Here is a 20,856-nt window from a genome sequence, read left to right as displayed (position 1 = left end):
AGCTGTCAATCACAGCAGTGGGCGTTTACACTGAAGTCTCACAGCTGTCAATCACAGCAGTGGGCGTTTACACTGAAGTCTCACAGCTGTCAATCACAGCAGTGGGCGTTTACACTGAAGTCTCACAGCTGTCAATCACAGCAGTGGGCGTTTACACTGAAGTCTCACAGCTGTCAATCACAGCAGTGGGCGTTTACACTGAAGTCTCACAGCTGTCAATCACAGCAGTGGGCGTTTACACTGAAGTCTATCAGCAGACACGCCCCTTCAAACAGCGTTCAAATCAGAGACTAAAATCAGGGTAGGAATGCCTTTTATTTCTAAATAATGACATACTAACATTATAAAAAACAATAAAACAATGCCGTTCATGACCCCTTTAAGCTGCAAAAAAGATCCCGTTCCCTAGGCGGCGTTCTGTGTGCGTACTTCAAGACAAAATAAACTGCAGGCTTCAGATATGCGCATTATATTAATCATTTTAATCTCCAGTATCATATCTTGGTCCTGCAGTCACACAAAACAGTAAAGTGTCACTCACCATCCAGGTGGGTAACCCGTGGTAGTAGAGCTGTCCGGTGGTGATGAACGTCCACAGAGGGCTGCTGGGTAAAGAGTTAAAGTCCCCGCATAAAATAACCTCACAGCGTCTTCCTTCACTCCGGCACTTCTGGACCATGATGTCGATCTCAGCGAACACGATGGCCAGCTGGGCCAGCTTCACATCGCCTCTCCTGGGGTTGAACAGCAGGTGTGTGTTGGCCACACATATGGGGCGGAGCGCCTCCATCTGCCCTGCCATTGGCTGGAGGAGCAGCACGATGCCCACGTTGTCCCGATCCAGCAGCTCGCAGTCCGGTCGGCGAAACTCCAGCAAGTTGACGGAAAGCTGGGTGAAGCGCTCGCTGGAATAACACACAGCACAGCCGTCCGTTTTGTTTCCCGTGCGGCGCTTGTAGATGCAGGTGTAACCTTGAGAAAGAGAGACAACTTGATTCAATGGGTGATTAAAGGGTTAGTTCACCCAAAAATGAAAATTCTGTCATTAATGACTGACCCTCATGTGGTTGGACACCCGTCAGACCTCCGTTCATCTTCAGACACAAATGAAGATATTTTAGTGTAAATCTGATGCTCTGAAAGGCCTCCATTGGCTCAATGCACTTTACACTCTCAAGACCCTTAAAAGACACTAAAGACGTCGATATAAAGTCCATCTCACTACAGTGATTCTACAATAACTTTATGAATCGGCGAGAAATAACGACTTCTATAGTGATGACAATTTCAAAACACGGCATCATGAAGCTTCGAAGCGTTATGAATCAGTGAGTCGATTCATGATTCGGATCGCGTGTCAAACTGTCAAACTGCTGAAATCGCGTGACTTTGGCGATTCAAACTGCTGATTCGACTCACTGATTCATAACGCTTCAAACTGCTGAATCGACTCACTGATTCATAACGCTTCGAAGCTTCATGAGGCCGTGTTTTGAAATTGTCATCACTATATAAGTCGTTATTTAGGGTTTTTTTGCGCACAAAAACTATTCTCGTCTTCATAAAGTTATTGTAGAGCCGCTGTAGTGAGATGGACTTTGTAACTTTAGTCTTTAGTGTCTTTTAAGGGTCTTGAGAGTGTAAAGTTGAGCCAATGGAGGCCTTTCAGAGCATCAGATTTACACTAAAATATCTTCATTTGTGTCTGAAGATGAACGGAGGTCTGACGGGTGTCCAACCACATGAGGGTAAGTCATTAATGACACAATTTACATTTTTGGGTGAACTAACCCTTTAAGAGCAAACAGACTCACACCCGTCTGACTGATTTCAACACATGGAGGAAGTTGTGCAGGTGTGCATGTGAAAAATGTCCATTTGGTGATTTAATTGTTGACAATTTGCACTAAATGACAAACAGTGTCTTCAAATACAACAACAAGCCTGTCCGATCCCCTTTTATACTGCATAAGAAGCCATGGAGTGACATTTATTATCAGGGTTGAAAACACACTTAAAGGATTAGTTCACTTTTAAATAAACTTTTGCTGATAATTTCCTCACCCCCATGTCCTCCAAGATGTCCAAGTCTTTCCTTTCCTTTCCTTTCCAGTTTCAGTGCAGCTTCAAAGGGCTTTAAACGACACCAGATGATGAATAAGGGTCTGATCTAGCCAAACCATCAGTTTCTGAGAGAAACCCAGCAGTATTTATGCTATTATTTTACCTCTTATCAGACGAGCGTGATCATCTCTGAGCTCCGCCATAACTTCCGCTAAGTGAGGTCAAAATACGAGCGTGGTCATAGATATATCGATCGTAGATGCCTCATTCTACTGATCCGTGCAGGCGATAATGAGGCATCTACGTATACATCTATGACCACGCTCGTATTTTGACCTCGCTCAGCGGAAGTTATGTCTGAGCTCAGAGATGATCACGTTCGTCTGTTAAGAGGTAAAATAATAGCATAAATACTGCTGGGTTTCTCACAGAAACTGATGGTTTGGCTAGATCAGACCCTTATTCATCATCTGGTGTCGTTTAAAGCCCTTTGAAGCTGCTCTGAAACTGTCATTTGGACCTTGAACCGTTTGGAGCCCATTGAAGTCCATTATATGGAGAACAATCCTGGAATGTTTTCATCAAAAAACTTAATTTCTTTTCGACTGCAGAAAGAAAGACATGGACATCTTGGATGACACGGGGGTGAGTAAATGATCAGCAAAAGTTTATTTAAAACTGAACTAATCCTTTAATTATGAATTCCACAGTACACTCGCTTAACCTCTTAAACTCTGCGGACCCTGTACAGGTTCCTCTGGGAGCATTTCGGCCTGGATTTGGCCGACCCAAATGTAAAAGCTTCCCATACACACACACAGCTACACACACACACACACACACACACACACACACACACACACACAGTGTCTCTAAACACACAATACTGGTGTCATTTTACAGAAAACCCTCTGAAGTTTCATAAAGCACTGCTAAAAGTGATAAACATGTGAGTATATGTTGTCTGAGCTGTAATAACCCCCACAAAAAAGAGGCGCTTTTTGATTTTTTGGTTATAAATTGATTGTTGAAAGTGTGTAACTCAGGCCCTGTGAGCTCTAGCACCCTGCAGACAGTTTGGGCTGTAAACACTAGATTACAGAAAATACTGGAAATAAGAAGTGTGCGTGGATCATGTATGCAAGATTTATTCAAATGGCTCTGATGGGAGGTCAACTCCCTTTATGTGCGGCACCTCACCCATGTCAGTCAGGACCGGATACATCTGCTCAAGAAAGTGATCTTCTTGAACTTCTTGAAGACAAAGAATCTGTCCAGAATAGGAAATATTGATATTAGTGCAACAGTCGAGTGCCGGAAGTAAAAACTCATTCATTTCTACATACTGGAATTGATTTTAATGATAACTTATGAATCTTTAAAGAAAAACCATGGGATAAAAAAACTATATTTGGCCTGAAAAACTACATTACCCATGATGCTGTGCAGAAAGTTCCACCAATCAGTTGCAGCGAGCAAATTGTGCCAAAAGAGCTCTTTAGCTTTTGAGTTTGAGTTTGTTTCCCTACGCTCTCAAAATACTTTGTGTGTGTGTATACCGATCAGGCATAACATTATGACCACTGAAAGTGAATAACACTGATGATCTGTTAGTGGGTGGGATATATTTGGCAGCAAATGAACATTTCGTTCTCAGAGTTGATGTGTTAGAAGCAGGAAAAATGGGCAAGCGTAAGGATTTGAGCGAGTTTGACAAGGGCCAAATTGTGACGGCTAGACGACTGGGTCAGAGCATCTCCAAAACTGCAGCTCTTGTGGGTTGACCCGGTCTGCAGTGGTCAGTCTCTATCAGAAGTGAAGGACCAGTGGAGAACCGGCCACAGGGTCATGGAGGACCAGTGGAGAACCGGCCACAGGGTCATGAAGGACCAGTGGAGAACCAGCCACAGGGTCATGAAGGACCAGTGGAGAACCAGCCACAGGGTCATGAAGGACCAGTGGAGAACCGGCCACAGGGTCATGAAGGACCAGTGGAGAACCAGCCACAGGGTCATGGAGGACCAGTGGAGAACCGGCCACAGGGTCATGGATGACCAGTGGAGAACCGGCCACAGGGTCATGGATGACCAGTGGAGAACCGGCCACAGGGTCATGGATGACCAGTGGAGAACCGGCCACAGGGTCATGAAGGACCAGTGGAGAACCGGCCACAGGGTCATGAAGGAACAGTGGAGAACCGGCCACAGGGTCATGAAGGAACAGTGGAGAACCGGCCACAGGGTCATGAAGGACCAGTGGAGAACCAGCCACAGGGTCATGGAGGACCAGTGGAGAACCGGCCACAGGGTCATGGATGACCAGTGGAGAACCGGCCACAGGGTCATGGATGACCAGTGGAGAACCGGCCACAGGGTCATGAAGGACCAGTGGAGAACCGGCCACAGGGTCATGGAGGACCAGTGGAGAACCGGCCACAGGGTCATGGAGGACCAGTGGAGAACCGGCCACAGGGTCATGGAGGACCAGTGGAGAACCGGCCACAGGGTCATGAAGGACCAGTGGAGAACCGGCCAAAGGGTCATGGATGACCAGTGGAGAACCGGCCACAGGGTCATGAAGGACCAGTGGAGAACCGGCCACAGGGTCATGGAGGACCAGTGGAGAACCGGCCACAGGGTCATGAAGGACCAGTGGAGAACCGGCCAAAGGGTCATGGATGACCAGTGGAGAACCGGCCACAGGGTCATGAAGGACCAGTGGAGAACCGGCCACAGGGTCATGGAGGACCAGTGGAGAACCGGCCACAGGGTCATGAAGGACCAGTGGAGAACCGGCCAAAGGGTCATGGATGACCAGTGGAGAACCGGCCACAGGGTCATGAAGGACCAGTGGAGAACCGGCCACAGGGTCATGGAGGACCAGTGGAGAACCGGCCACAGGGTCATGAAGGACCAGTGGAGAACCGGCCAAAGGGTCATGGATGACCAGTGGAGAACCGGCCACAGGGTCATGAAGGACCAGTGGAGAACCGGCCACAGGGTCATGGAGGAACAGTGGAGAACCGGCCACAGGGTCATGAAGGACCAGTGGAGAACCGGCCACAGGGTCATGGAGGACCAGTGGAGAACCGGCCACAGGGTCATGAAGGACCAGTGGAGAACCGGCAACAGTGTCATGAAGGACCAGTGGAGAACCGGCCACAGGGTCATGGAGGAACAGTGGAGAACCGGCCACAGGGTCATGAAGGACCAGTGGAGAACCGGCCACAGGGTCATGGAGGACCAGTGGAGAACCGGCCACAGGGTCATGAAGGACCAGTGGAGAACCGGCCAAAGGGTCATGGATGACCAGTGGAGAACCGGCCACAGGGTCATGAAGGACCAGTGGAGAACCGGCCACAGGGTCATGGAGGAACAGTGGAGAACCGGCCACAGGGTCATGGAGGACCAGTGGAGAACCGGCCACAGGGTCATGGAGGACCAGTGGAGAACCGGCCACAGGGTCATGGAGGACCAGTGGAGAACCGGCCACAGGGTCATGAAGGACCAGTGGAGAACCGGCCACAGGGTCATGAAGGACCAGTGGAGAACCGGCCACAGGGTCATGGAGGACCAGTGGAGAACCGGCCACAGGGTCATGGAGGACCAGTGGAGAACCGGCCACAGGGTCATGGAGGACCAGTGGAGAACCGGCCACAGGGTCATGGAGGACCAGTGGAGAACCGGCCACAGGGTCATGAAGGACCAGTGGAGAACCGGCCACAGGGTCATGAAGGACCAGTGGAGAACCGGCCACAGGGTCATGAAGGACCAGTGGAGAACCGGCCACAGGGTCATGGAGGACCAGTGGAGAACCGGCCACAGGGTCATGGAGGACCAGTGGAGAACCGGCCACAGGGTCATGGAGGACCAGTGGAGAACCGGCCACAGGGTCATGGAGGACCAGTGGAGAACCGGCCACAGGGTCATGGAGGACCAGTGGAGAACCGGCCACAGGGTCATGGAGGACCAGTGGAGAACCGGCCACAGGGTCATGGAGGACCAGTGGAGAACCGGCCACAGGGTCATGGAGGACCAGTGGAGAACCGGCCACAGGGTCATGGAGGACCAGTGGAGAACCGGCCACAGGGTCATGGAGGACCAGTGGAGAACCGGCCACAGGGTCATGGGCGGCCGAGGCTCATTGATGCCCGTGTGGTCGATCAAACAGACGAGCTACTGGAGCGCAAACTGCTACAAAAGTTAATACTGGTTCTGATAGAAAGGGCTCAGAATACACAGAGCATCTCAGTTTGAGGCGTATGCCCATGCTGACCCTTGTTCACCACCAAAAGCGACACAATATTAGGTCATAATGTTATGCCTGATCGGTGTATATATTGCAAAAGGCTTAAAAGATATTACTGCTGTGATTCTCCCCGTAGCTGGTTGGTTTCAAGGCTTATAATGCTCTAATGAGGACTCTCTGTGGTCTTACGTCCGGTTGCCAGATCTGCAGCTCCGTCAGGATGGCCTGGAGCCGGACGTCCCACAGCAACACGTCCTCAGGGCAGTGAGTGTACAGATCCGGGTTCCCTTCCAGCAGATCCGGAGCCAGGATGTTGTACGACATGATGCTGAAGTCAAACGCAGCAGCTGCGTCAGCGTGGGTTTCACTCAGGTCCTCCCACACTCGCCACATCACTTGGAAAGAGCGAAAAGGACATCATGTTTGACATCATGTTTGACATCATGTTTTTGTTTCTACTGGTCTGAAAGAAGACAAAATCTGGAAGCAACAGCTCAAAGCTGACCAGTGCATGAGGTTTAATCTTGCCTTGAGGTTAATAAAATCATTTTTAAATAAAAGAACAAATGTATATTTTTTAGGGCTGTCAAAAGATTAATCACGATTAATCGCATCCAAAATAAAAGTTTGTGTTTACATAATATATGTGTGTGTACTCTGTTAATTATTATTTATATATAAATAGACACACATTCATGTATATATTTAAGAAATATTTGCATACTGTATTTATAAAATTTATATTGTATATAAATATTTTATATATAAATGTAATACATTTTTATTAAATATATACATGCTTGTGCCTGTATATATATATATAAGCCTAGTTTTGACGTAAATGGGCACTAAGTTACAACTTACGCACTACTAAATATTTTTGCGTTGCACCATTAAACTTAGTTGAAGCATAAAGGCCTTTGCACACTGAGTCCGAAATTCGCATGCGGAATTCAAAAAATAAATTCGACCTCACGTTATGTCAGTCACGCTTGCACACTGCCTCCAAAACTTTCGTCCGTCAAAAAAAAAAAAAACGGAACAGGTTCGATTTTCTGCGATTTTCGCATCCGTTTTTCCATCTACAGTGCTGATGCCCAACCTAAAACTGCTGGCAATGCTGGTGAATGAATCGCCAGTGCTCAGATACCTACAATTATATATACAAATGAACTGAACTGCACAATAAGCTCTTGTTTTACATGACAGACTTCAATTCTTTACACATATATGATAATGCTGACATTTACACTCGCTTACATTTTAAGAGAGAAAACATTATGTGAATAGATGACTTTATTTGCAGCTCTTCAACACGAAACCATTCAAAACTGAGTGAATCTGTCCGTGTTGTGCATGTCATGATGTCAAATAATATCAGTCATAATCAATAAATGTAATTTCTTATGTTTTTTTGTTTTTGTTTCAGTATTTATTTATTTATCCTTGTTAATGTAGTTTCATATACTAAATGCTTCTGAATGTTATTTATTTATAAAAGCACTTATGGTTTTCATGATTAAGTATATTTAATGGAAACGTATTTTTACCGTTGGTTACGTGAGGCAAAATAAGTTATAATAATGAAGGATAAACTGAAATTCACGGTATTTCAACACAACTTCTGCTCACGTATCTGAAGGCTGCTATTGGATCATTGAGGGTAAACGTCATATTATGCGACTTTACGGAGAGCTTACGACCTACTAGTAACGTTCTGCCTTATGAAGAAATGGTGCAACTGAAAAAAGTATAGAGTTAGTTACAAACTATCTAGTAGTTACTAAGCCTCTAGTAGAGTTAGACCGATATATCGGGCCGATATTTGCGATCTTTTTGCGATTTGCATTTTTACGTGTATCGGCCGATATAAGGCTGCAGCGTTTGCCGATTTTTTTTCCCCTGCATTATTTACAGACAGGCGTCCACAGGGCAGCTCTCACCATCTTCAAACTGTCTCGCTCTCCCTCGCGCATTTTAATCAAAATCAATTGAGAATTGACGCGATGGTAAAAGCTGGAAAGACTGAAGTTTCACGTGGAGCATTGGGAGATTTTCTCCTGAATTACCGCTGGTGTTGCTCTACAAGAGATTAAGTGAAGTGCAGTTACACTCTAAACAATGCTGGGTTAAAAATAACCCAAGTTGGGGTGAAAATGGACTAACCCATCAATTGGGTTGTTTTAAGCAAACATTTAACCCAACCCCTGGGTCAAAACAACCCATTTGCTGGGTTAGTCCATATTCAACCCAACTTGGGTTATTTTTAACCCAGCATTTTTTATGTGGCGTTCACACCGGACGCGATTCGCGCAAATAATTTGCGCTAATCGCGCAAAGGTGGACGCTTGAACATTTTGAGTTTACTCGCTTCAATTGCACGTGAAATTTGTGCGAATCGCGCGTGACATTCACTGCACAACAGATGCGAGTTCGCCTCATGGGCGGGGCTTCTGCCAGCAGCTCGTCTCGTTGAGAAATGTCTGACATGGGCTGTGTCACACGTCTTTTTTTTGTTCAAATCTACTGTTAATGTGTGACAAAACGTAGTTTTAAGACTTTTTCAGTCGATAATGTAGTTGTTTAAAGCTCAAATGTGTGGTTTATTTATATAAAGAGTGCCTATTTGAACATGTGATCTGGCGTTTTCGGAGTTGTGAGCTCCAGTGGATCAGCGGCGCTCATTAACCCGGTGAGATCAGCCTTTCCTCAGCCAGTTCTTCTGCCGCTGGCTCTGATATCTCTGTGGCGTCTCCAGCTATAATTCGTCTTGTAACGGCCGATCTTTGGTCTCATGGATCTATAATTTGTTCCCTGGCAAATCGTTTAGGCTGAGGGCAAAGAGAAGTTTCATTACTTTATATTTTTAGGCTATAACTGTACGTTGCAGTTGTAACGTTAGCCTACTAGCACTGACTTTGAATGTTTGACTGAATTGTTTGCTTTATTTCATGTATAGCTTGTTATACATTACTTATACTTTTGTATTATTGATCATACATAAACTTGCATTTAACAAAAAGAGACTGGGTTGTGTTTCATGTCATTTAATGTTATCACAGTGATAATCATATTGTCTGAACCAGATATTAATATACAGATTTTCTTCTCATTGTTGTCACTACTAGAGCAAGCTCCTGATTGGTTTACACGGCGCGAAATATCCGCCAAAGTTCAGATTTTTCAACTTGAGCGATTTGCGCGTTCAAAACGCTCAATTCGCGTCCTTCGCGCCGCCTCAATCGCACGAATCGCGCCGCAGAATGCCATTTCGCGTCTCTGCATTGACTTAACATGTAAATCACTCGCGCGAATCGCGTCGCCATTAGAGTGTAACCATTAAATGACTAGGTTGTAAATAGTTTTAAAATGAAGTATAGTACAGTCAGTGTGCACTTTATTATGCTGCTTGCTTGTTGATACTGTGTGCAATAGTGTAATTATTTTATTTATGCTTAAATATTTATTTTCAGAATTTATTTTCACCACTGAACTCTTTTTTTCTTGTTCTACCTCACCTGTTTTTACTATTTGTTAAATATTGTTTTTTTTTAGTTCAATAAATGTTCCTTTTTTAAATTGTTATCATCCTGATCATTGTGTCATTTTTTTATGTTGTAAATTTGAGGGAGCAAAAGCAGTATCGGCTCCAAATATCGGCTCAAGAAAATCGGCAGCTCGTATCGTCATCGGCTAAGGTTGATGAAAAAAAATCGGCATCGGCACTAAAAAATCCATATCAGTCGACCCCTAGCCTCTAGTGTGGACTTTACGTTCCAATTTAAGAAAGAACTTACGAACAACTGGTGCAACCCTACCCTGAAATCTTGTGTCTGGAAGAGTGTGTGTTTTATATAATCGCACCTTCAATGCTGTCCTGGTCTTGAAGCGCAGGATAGTAGCTGAGGTCAGGAAACTGCACATACGGGCAATAGGACATCTGTGCCAGTCCCAGGCCGGTGGGGAAGTGCCAGCCGACCGGCTCCACTGCGGTCTGAACCCGCTCAGAGTCTGCAAGCAGAGCCGCCAGATCAAACACCGGGCAGCCCGTCTGGACCAGAGCCGCACACACAGCGCCAGGAGCAACGTCCGCCTTATGGTCTTCATCTCCAGCGCCCGCCGCCAGACACTGAGACCCTGAGCTGGCATGAGCCTGGGCGTGACCCTGAAGCTCAGCTTTGGGAAACCCGTTTACCACAGGGTCCCGATCGTGTGTTTCTTCCAGACGTGCTGAGAGGTTTTCTTCCTCATCACCTCCATCGCTCACAGAAGCTTCCATACAGCCGATCTGCAGGGGTTAAAGTCAAATAGTGAATACCATATGGGCGGGGTAGATCAAATCAAATCAGATCAATCAGCCTGTCAAAATTATAAATGATTCTATTTAGATTCTGATGATTAGCCTATATTTCAAATACATGATTATGTATTATATATTATAAATGCATGAATACGTTCAGATGCAGTAACGGTTCGAGATTAGGAGGAAACTCTTCACCGAGCTCAACGACTCTTAAAGGGTTAGTTCACCCAAAAATTAAAATTCTGTCATTAATGACTGACCCTCATGTGGTTGGACACCCGTCAGACCTTCGTTCATCTTCAGACACAAATGAAGATATTTTAGTGTAAATCTGATGCTCTGAAAGGCCTCCATTGGCTCAATGCACTTTACACTCTCAAGACCCTTAAAAGACACTAAAGACGTCGTTACAAAGTCCATCTCACTACAGTGGTTCTACAATAACTTTATGAAGACGAGAATAGTTTTTGTGCGGAAAAAAACCCTAAATAACGACTTATATAGTGATGACGATTTCAAAACACGGGCTAATGAAGCTTTGAAGCGTTATGAATCAGTGAGTCGATTCAGCAGTTTGGCGGTTTGACACGCGATCCAAATCATGAATCGACTCACTGATTCATAACGCTTCGAAGCTTCATGATGCCGTGTTTTGAAATCGTCATCACTATAGAAGTCGTTATTTAGGGGTTTTTTTGCGCACAAAAACTATTCTCGTCACTCCATAAAGTTATTGTAGAGCCGCTGTAGTGAGATGGACTTTGTAACTTTAGTCTTTAGTGTCTTTTAAGGGTCTTGAGAGTGTAAAGTTGAGCCAATGGAGGCCTTTCAGAGCATCAGATTTACACTAAAATATCTTCATTTGTGTCTGAAGATGAACGGAGGTCTGACGGGTGTCCAACCACATGAGGGTCAGTCATTAATTACAGAATTTTCATTTTTGGGTGAACTAACCCTTTAACGAGCTGTGATAAAAACTAAATGCTATTGGCTATATTAAAAAGGGGAGGGGCTGCTTGATATTCCCCGCCCTGTTTTCCTGATTCAGTGGAAATTACGTCAACACATTGAATAACGCAGTGCGTTTAAAGGCACTTCAGTGGGGCTTTAAAGGATTAGTTCACTTTCAAATACACTTTTGCTTATAATTTACTCACCCCCTTGTCATTCAAGATATCCATGTCTTTCTGTCTTCAGTCGAAAAGAAATGAAGAATTTTGATGAAAAGATTTTAGGATATTTCTCCATATAATGGAAGTCAATAGACCCCAAACGGTTCAAGGTCCAAATGAGAGGTTCAGTACAGCTTCAAAAGGGCTTTAAACCACATCAAACGGTACAAGACGATCAATAAGGGTCTTATCTAGCCAAACGATCGGCCATTTTTTTAAAAATAAATAAAGTTTAAGTTTTATAAGCATAAATGCTCGTACTTCCGCCTGCGTCTAGCGTGACCTTTTCAACATAATTGCGTTTTAATTGACGTCACGAGCGCGCATCACTGAACAGAGCAAGGCGAGCATTTGTGCTTATAAAACTTAAAAACTTTATTTATTTTTTAAAAAATGGCCGATCGTTTGGCTAGATAAGACCCTTATTGATCGTCTGGTACCGTTTGATGTGGTTTAAAGCTCTTTTGAAGCTGTACTGAACCTCTCATTTGGACCTTGAACCGTTTGGGGTCTATTGACTTCCATTATATGGAGAAATATCCTAAAATCTTTTCATCAAAATTCTTCATTTCTTTTCGACTGAAGACAGAAAGACATGGATATCTTGGATGACAAGGGGGTGAGTAAATTATAAGCAAAGGTTTATTTGAAAGTGAACTAATCCTTTAATAAGCTTCAAAAGCTGATGATTTCCAGCAGGTGGCGCTGATGGAACAGCAGAAATATCGCAGTTACCCTGGTAAACCCTGTATACAAAGCTGCACTGCACTAATTAGAACAGATAATTCCGCATGCAATATATAAACACTATAAGGTAAACACTGTCATCAACAGCAGATCAATAAGCGATCGTTTAGCATAAATGAGCAGTTTTCACAGACTGTGATCTGTTCTGAAAGCACAAGCCTGTAAAACAAGCAACAGCACCGCATTTTTACCCCAAATCATCGCCTTTTAAAGTGTAATATAATCAATCATATTAAGCCATATCATGATTCCTGTTTTGCTGTCCCCAAATTTAAGACCTTTGAAATGATAACCTTACACCATTTAAGATATTTTACCCTCTGGTGCTCTTCAGTCATTTCTGACCGGAAAATGTTCTGTTTTGAAATGTTCAAAATCACAGCTTCATCAGAATGATATGAAACTTGGTGACTTTTCTAGCTTTAGGGATGTAAACACACAAAAACATTGGGGTCATGATTCGAGCATGCTAATTGGTCGTAAAAAAAAAAGTAGCGTTCATTGTCTTTGGTCATAAATGACCAACCATAGGAAATGAATGAGAAATCTGCAAAAACACAAAAATTCACCGAATATTTGTTTGTACAATCTACAAATCGGCCACGATGCTGAAAAAAAGTACACAGCAGTGAAGAGGTGGCACTCTAAAACATCAAGAGTGTGATATTGATACATCCACTCACACACACACACACACACACACACACACACACACTCACACACACACACACTTATACACACACCTATGAAAAACTGAACCTATGAACCACATTTTGAATTTTTTTAAATCACAGCTTCATCAGAAAATCATGAAACTTGGTGACTTTTCTAGCATTAGGTGTGTAAACACACAAAAAAATTTGTTCGAGCATGCTAAGTGGTTGTAAAAAAAAATTCTCCCAAAAATGACAACACAGGAAATGAATGGGAAATCTGCAAAAACACAAATTCACAGAAAAAAAATCTATATTTCTAACAAAAAAAAGAATATCTAAAACTTTATAATAAATAGTCTATTTCTTAAATATATATTCAAATCCATAAAAAAAATCATTAAATGTGTTCAAAACAGAACTAGTGAATTCTCAAGCCTCTCCACAGAGACCTCTAGTGGTCACACACATGGTTGCAGGATTTCTGAAATAATTCCCAAAAAAAAAGAGGGGCTAATCTGTCTTCAAAAAAATATTTTGAAGGCTTAGGGTGCTTTCACACTTGGTTCTACTGCCTGGACGGAACCCGAGTTGGATTGCTCCCCCTCCCCCGCTGGACTGTGTTCATATTATATTATTTGGATCCGAGCCGGGGTGCGTTTGCGTCATCAAAGCAGCAGCTGTTTACCCGGGTGCTCAGTAACGACAGCGAGCGTGAAGGCGGCGAAATGCATAGCGTTGCTCACCTCACTTTTATATTTTAGTTTTTTAACTGTTGGTTTTGTTTCTAAAGCTTCAGGACATAATGGCACTTGCGTCTATATGCCGCAAATGTACTGCAAATGCTCTAAAAAACGCTGAAGACGAGCAGAAATGAGATTCACAGCTCTCTGCTTGCAGTATGTCAGTCACGCTTGTCAGGAAAATGAGTGAAACACACACACAAACACACATTTTTATCAAATCATACGTCATTAATAGCGATTCACTTCCGGGATTTAGTACGATTGCGTTCACATCAGCAGCGAACCGTACACCGTTTTTAAGCGGACTCTGGTACGGTTCGCGGGTGCGCACCCGAGTTCGGATGACCGCGTTCACATCATCCAAACGTACCGAACTCTGACATCAATCCAACCCGGGTGCGCACCAAAACTGCTAGTGTGAAAGCACCCTTAGCCTCTATTTTAACCTGAAATACTGCAATAATAAAAACATAAAAATAAAAATACAAAAAAACATTTTTGTATCATTTTCAATGGCGAAAATAGACCATAATTATTGCAGAAATATAAAAAAATACCATCAAATTAGGGCTGTAACGATTTGACCAAAAATAAAAACCTCGATTAATTGAACATTTGACCACGATTACGATTAATGAACGATTATTTTGCTTTTTTTTTGCTCTCACAAGTTTTTTGAGTAAGTTCCTGATAAGGTTTGTACTGTAAATATTTTCTACTATTAAAGGTGGATTTTTTTTTCTAATGAAAAAGTGCATTTCTTTGTGATTTTAAAATACTCTAAGGAAACGGTTGACTTTCAGCAGTTATTGTCTATGGAGCAGATTTCTGCTTATTGTACATCAGATACAGATACATTAACACAGTAGGCCTGCATTACATTTATTTGAATGCATTAATAAGAGAGCGATTGTGTGTGTGAATTACTCATACTGTCTCTATTCATTATGAAGCTGTGGTTTGTACTTACTTCAAAGGTATTAAAATAACGGTTGAGTTTCTGAGCTACTTTAGTGATTTTACTTTAGTCACAGGACAGCGTTGATCCTGCGTCTCTGTGCTCCTCTGCGCGCGATCTTCACGTGATGTGCGAGCTTCTGTCTGAGTGTTCGTTTGTCACAAAACAGGCATTAGTTCAACATAACACACATCTGATGGTCGAAACTCGCTTTAATGTTCAAACTGACAGGGCTTAAACCACATACAAATGACAAAGCTTTGCGAGAACGCAGGTGAAAGATCTGCCTTCAGGGCGCGCGCGTTGTCGCCTTTAAATGCATTTATTTGACAAACTTTATGAGCACGAAAGTGGAAGCGGCTTCGGGGCTTGCGCGCGCCGTCTCTCTCTCTCTGTGTGTGTGTGTGTGTGTGTGAGCGCGTAGGCTATAAGAACAGCAATTAACTGACCTGTATAAACTGTGTAAAGCATGCAGTTACTATAGTGATTCTGGGCATCTATAAGCACAGATAACTGCTCCTGCATCTGTGTGTGTGTGTGTGTGTGTGTCTGCAAACTGCACTTGATGTGACTGATGGGGCGGAGTCACGTGAAAACCCAAATAACCCACATGGGAAAAATATGTCGGTTAGAGGTCCTGAATGTCGGTTTCAGTTATTTTTCGATTAATCGTACAGCCCTACATCAAATCATCTCAAAATACAAAATTAAAAAGAAAAAATATATAATTGAAGAAAAATAAACCTCCAGCGTCCCCTGAGGACTCTCTGTCTCCGTGGGGTCTGGATCGGGGCCGGTGTTGGGGCTTCCTGTGCTGTGCCACTGCAGTCCCATCTGCTGCGGTCCAGGAAGAGCGCCGCCACCATCCCAAACCTCTTTCCCATTCACGTACACAGATGGGGCCTTGTGCCACAATTCTGTCGAGAGAAGATATAAATGGAAATATATTTCATGGAGTGTCACTTCCATGACTAGATCATTCACTTTCAGGAGACACGAAATTCTCATAATCACATTTACATCAGGTTGGGTTCAAACACTTGATTTTCAAATGGTCATAAATTAGGTTATGAATTCTTCCAAACTTCAAAAACTCCAAATAACTAATTTTGTGTTATACTCAGCTTGTCTGTGTTTGTTCCAGACAGTGTGGGCATGTTTTTGTGAAATATCAGGACACAAATGTGTATAATGACATGGGTATTACAAAAAGAGGGTGAAATATGAGGACGTTCCCCATGTCCTCACTTTTCAAAATGCTTATAAATCACAGAATGAGTTTTTTTTCACAGAAAGTGAACTGCACAGTCTCCTGTGAGGGCTAGGTTTAGGGGCTGTGTGTGTGTGTGTGTGTGTGTGTGTGTGTGTGTGTGTGTGTGTGTGTGTGTGTGTGTGATGGGTAGGTTTAGGGGCAGTGTAAGGGGATAGAAAATACGGTTTGTACGGTATAAAAACCATTACGCCTATGGAATGTCCTCACATTTCACAAAAACAAACGTGTGTGAGTGTGTGTGTGTGTGTGTGTGTGTGGTGAGGATTTTACAGTGACTCTTTCTGCGTGTTACATCGTTACACAAAGTGACTGTCATTAAATTATTCGTTCAACCAATTTGATTAACTTAGGAACTGTTGCTGCATCCCAATTCACATAATATCCATCCCTAAAGAGATGGTGAAAGACCACCTCTGCGGAAGATCAACGCTTACTTCATCATCGCACCTTTGGCCCCGCCCACTGGACTGTTAGTGAGATGACGAGGAGAGAAGAGCGATACAGGACCACTGCTATGCAATAGATCTAAATATAATGCTCTAATCAACACTTTTCAGCCAATCACAGCAGTGGGCGTTTACACTGAAGTCTCACAGCGGCCAATCACAGCAGTGGGCGTTTACACTGAAGTCTCACAGCTGTCAATCACAGCAGTGGGCGTTTACACTGAAGTCTAACAGCGGCCAATCACAGCAGTGGGCGTTTACACTGAAGTCTAACAGCGGCCAATCACAGCAGTGGGCGTTTACACTGAAGTCTAACAGCGGCCAATCACAGCAGTGGGCGTTTACACTGAAGTCTAACAGCGGCCAATCACAGCAGTGGGCGTTTACACTGAAGTCTCACAGCGGCCAATCACAGCAGTGGGCGTTTACACTGAAGTCTAACAGCGGCCAATCACAGCAGTGGGCATTTACACTGAAGTCTAACAGCGGCCAATCACAGCAGTGGGCGTTTACACTGAAGTCTAACAGCGGCCAATCACAGCAGTGGGCGCTTACACTGAAGTCTCACAGCGGCCAATCACAGCAGTGGGCGTTTACACTGAAGTCTAACAGCGGCCAATCACAGCAGTGGGCATTTACACTGAAGTCTAACAGCGGCCAATCACAGCAGTGGGCGTTTACACTGAAGTCTCACAGCTGTCAATCACAGCAGTGGGCGTTTACACTGAAGACTAACAGCGGCCAATCACAGCAGTGGGCGTTTACACTGAAGTCTAACAGCGGCCAATCACAGCAGTGGGCGTTTACACTGAAGTCTAACAGCGGCCAATCACAGCAGTGGGCATTTACACTGAAGTCTAACAGCGGCCAATCACAGCAGTGGGCGTTTACACTGAAGTCTCACAGCTGTCAATCACAGCAGTGGGCGCTTACACTGAAGTCTAACAGCGGCCAATCACAGCAGTGGGCGTTTACACTGAAGTCTCACAGCTGTCAATCACAGCAGTGGGCGCTTACACTGAAGTCTAACAGCTGTCAATCACAGCAGTGGGCGCTTACACTGAAGTCTAACAGCGGCCAATCACAGCAGTGGGCGCTTACACTGAAGTCTAACAGCGGCCAATCACAGCAGTGGGCGTTTACACTGAAGTCTCACAGCAGTCAATCACAGCAGTGGGCGTTTACACTGAAGTCTCACAGCTGTCAATCACAGCAGTGGGCGTTTACACTGAAGTCTAACGCCCGTTTCACACATACTCCGTCTGCAGTGCGTATGCGGTGCGTGTTGCCGTGCGTATGCGGTGCAGGAGCAGCACGCGCTGTTGTGCTTTCATATATGCTGCGTTTGCAGCGCGCAACTGATCCGCGGTTGTGTACCACAAACATAGCATTTATTCATTATTATTTTTCATTTCAAATCCAAAAGTTGTTACTGAACATGGCTTGTCAGAATTGCAATTCTCTTTGTTTACACTTTCATAGATGTCAAGTTTTAACGTAGTACATTTAAACAACGTTTTATTCAATTCATTACTTTATATTTATATAGCCTATATAACTTTATATAGCCTATACTTTAGCTCACACAAGTGGCAAAACATTGAAATATAACTTATAGCCTATAAACATTTTAAATTAGAAACTTACAATAGAAAAAGTCGACTCTCGTCTTCTCTTTCGTTTTTAAACCCTTTTAAAAGCAGGTCATAAAGACCTTTGTTTTTCCACCTCCAGGAACGTACGTGCTCTTCATTATTTCAATTTTTTTAACCTAAATGCCAGGTAAGGTGTCGTTTCCTTGCTTTACCCGAGAAAAAAAAGCCATGTGTTGACTTTGAAACAGAGTATATTTTAAATTACATACATCTGTGGTAAAATTACTAGATTTTCGTGTCAGTACATGTTTATTTTAAAGCGAACAATGTTCTGTCACTTTAATTACGCAGTGCAGCACAGCAAAAAATAGACTCGGTACGGAAACGATCGCCGGACTGCTGCAGACGCACCGCACCTGGAACGGACTGACGGACAGCATCCGCGCGCAGTGTGAAAGCTGTAATCCGTTAACATGGGAACGGAAAAAAATACGCACCGCATACGCACTGCAAACGGAGTATGTGTGAAACGGGCCTAACAGCGGCCAATCACAGCAGTGGCCGTTTACACTGAAGTCTAACAGCGGCCAATCACAGCAGTGGGCGTTTACACTGAAGTCTAACAGCGGCCAATCACAGCAGTGGGCGTTTACACTGAAGTCTAACAGCGGCCAATCACAGCAGTGGGTGTTTACACTGAAGTCTAACAGCGGCCAATCACAGCAGTGGGCGTTTACACTGAAGACTCACAGTGGCCAATCACAGCAGTGGGCGTTTACACTGAAGTCTCACAGCGGCCAATCACAGCAGTGGGCGTTTACACTGAAGTCTCACAGCGGCCAATCACAGCAGTGGGCGTTTACACTGAAGACTCACAGTGGCCAATCACAGCAGTGGGCGTTTACACTGAAGTCTCACAGCTGTCAATCACAGCAGTGGGCGTTTACACTGAAGACTCACAGTGGCCAATCACAGCAGTGGGCGTTTACACTGAAGACTCACAGCTGTCAATCACAGCAGTGGGCGTTTACACTGAAGACTCACAGCTGTCAATCACAGCAGTGGGCGTTTACACCGAAGTCTCACAGCTGTCAATCACAGCAGTGGGCGTTTACACCGAAGTCTCACAGCTGTCAATCACAGCAGTGGGCGTTTACACTGAAGTCTAACAGCTGTCAATCACAGCAGTGGGCGTTTACACTGAAGTCTAACAGCTGTCAATCACAGCAGTGGGCGTTTACACTGAAGTCTCACAGTGGCCAATCACAGCAGTGGGCGTTTACACTGAAGTCTAACAGCTGTCAATCACAGCAGTGGGCGTTTACACTGAAGTCTCACACCTGTCAATCACAGCAGTGGGCGTTTACACTGAAGTCTCACAGCGGCCAATCACAGCAGTGGGCGTTTACACTGAAGTCTCACAGCGGCCAATCACAGCAGTGGGCGTTTACACCGAAGTCTCACAGCCGTCAATCACAGCAGTGGGCGTTTACACTGAAGTCTCACAGCGGCCAATCACAGCAGTGGGCGTTTACACTGAAGTCTCACAGTGGCCAATCACAGCAGTGGGCGTTTACACCGAAGTCTCACAGCCGTCAATCACAGCAGTGGGCGTTTACACTGAAGTCTCACAGTGGCCAATCACAGCAGTGGGCGTTTACACTGAAGACTCACAGTGGCCAATCACAGCAGTGGGCGTTTACACTGAAGACTCACAGCAGCCAATCATGTTTTTGTCCGTGGGGAATTGATTAGATGGTTGTGGTTTGCTATTGGTCAATCTCATGTGAGTGACAGGTTGACAAAATACTTCACTCTTTTCATCATGCAAGATTACAGTGCACATTAATATATATATGTTTTTTAAAAAATAAATACAGCAATATTACATTTTTATTTAACGGTGACTTTCATAGGGCCCTAAAAAAATTATTTTTACTTTTACTTTTAATAAATTATTGTTGAATTGTATAAGTTTCACGATTTTCAATTAATTAGACATGATTGATTTATTACTAACATATAATTTAACCATTAAATCGGAGTCGAGAACAATAAACACGTAAAAAAAAGAAAGTAATCCAGAAAAATATCAAATCTAATTCATAAGCCCCTAAGAAACTTTAAAAAATAACAAACCAATCCTTAGAGATGTTTACTTTATTAAAACGCGTGACAACCAGCCCCGGTCTAACCCTTTGTGTGTGTGTGTGTGTGTGTGTGTGTGTGTGTGTGTGTGTGTGTGTGAGATGATCTCATTGGCTGTTGGACAGCATTAGTGGATGATTGATTGAGAGCGTGCACATATATGAAGACCTGCAGAACTCAGTGAGCGCGTGTTATTGTTACACACTGCACTTGTACACACACACACACACACACACACACACACACACATACACACACACACACACACACACACACCCCCGTCGGGCTCAGTCCCAGCAGCTGCTGCGGTTCCTCCGGCCTCCGCGCGCACGTGCTCGCGCCGCAACATCAGCGGAAACAAACGCATCGAAACACCGCGAACTTCTTACCTGAGAGTCTGCCGATGAGCCTCGAGAGCGGGAGGAGCGCGTAAAACATCACCGTCGCGATCATGCTTCACCGGAGCACGGGAACGAACTTTATTCATAACGCGGAACGTCAAC

The 20,856-nt window shown here is 44.2% G+C and overlaps 1 protein-coding gene across 2 annotated transcripts in view; it reads right to left on the bottom strand.

The window, feature by feature from the left end:
- Positions 1–20,856, bottom strand: part of angel1 (angel homolog 1) — a 45,329-nt gene extending 24,473 nt beyond the window's left edge. For both annotated transcript variants that reach the window (XM_079833471.1, XM_079833472.1), the window contains exons 1-6: positions 20,743–20,856; positions 15,636–15,808; positions 10,177–10,600; positions 6,502–6,707; positions 3,265–3,334; positions 542–972 (exon numbers count right to left, since the gene is read on the bottom strand). In XM_079833471.1, coding sequence (XP_079689597.1) covers positions 542–972; positions 3,265–3,334; positions 6,502–6,707; positions 10,177–10,600; positions 15,636–15,808; positions 20,743–20,806 — 1,368 coding nt within the window. In that variant the 5' untranslated portion in view covers positions 20,807–20,856. The remainder of the gene's footprint in view (positions 1–541; positions 973–3,264; positions 3,335–6,501; positions 6,708–10,176; positions 10,601–15,635; positions 15,809–20,742) is intronic.

This window comes from Gobio gobio, assembly GCF_949357685.1.
Source record: "Gobio gobio genome assembly, chromosome: 13".
Lineage (NCBI taxonomy): Eukaryota > Metazoa > Chordata > Actinopteri > Cypriniformes > Gobionidae > Gobio > Gobio gobio.
This window is presented reverse-complemented; position numbering and strand designations above follow the sequence as displayed.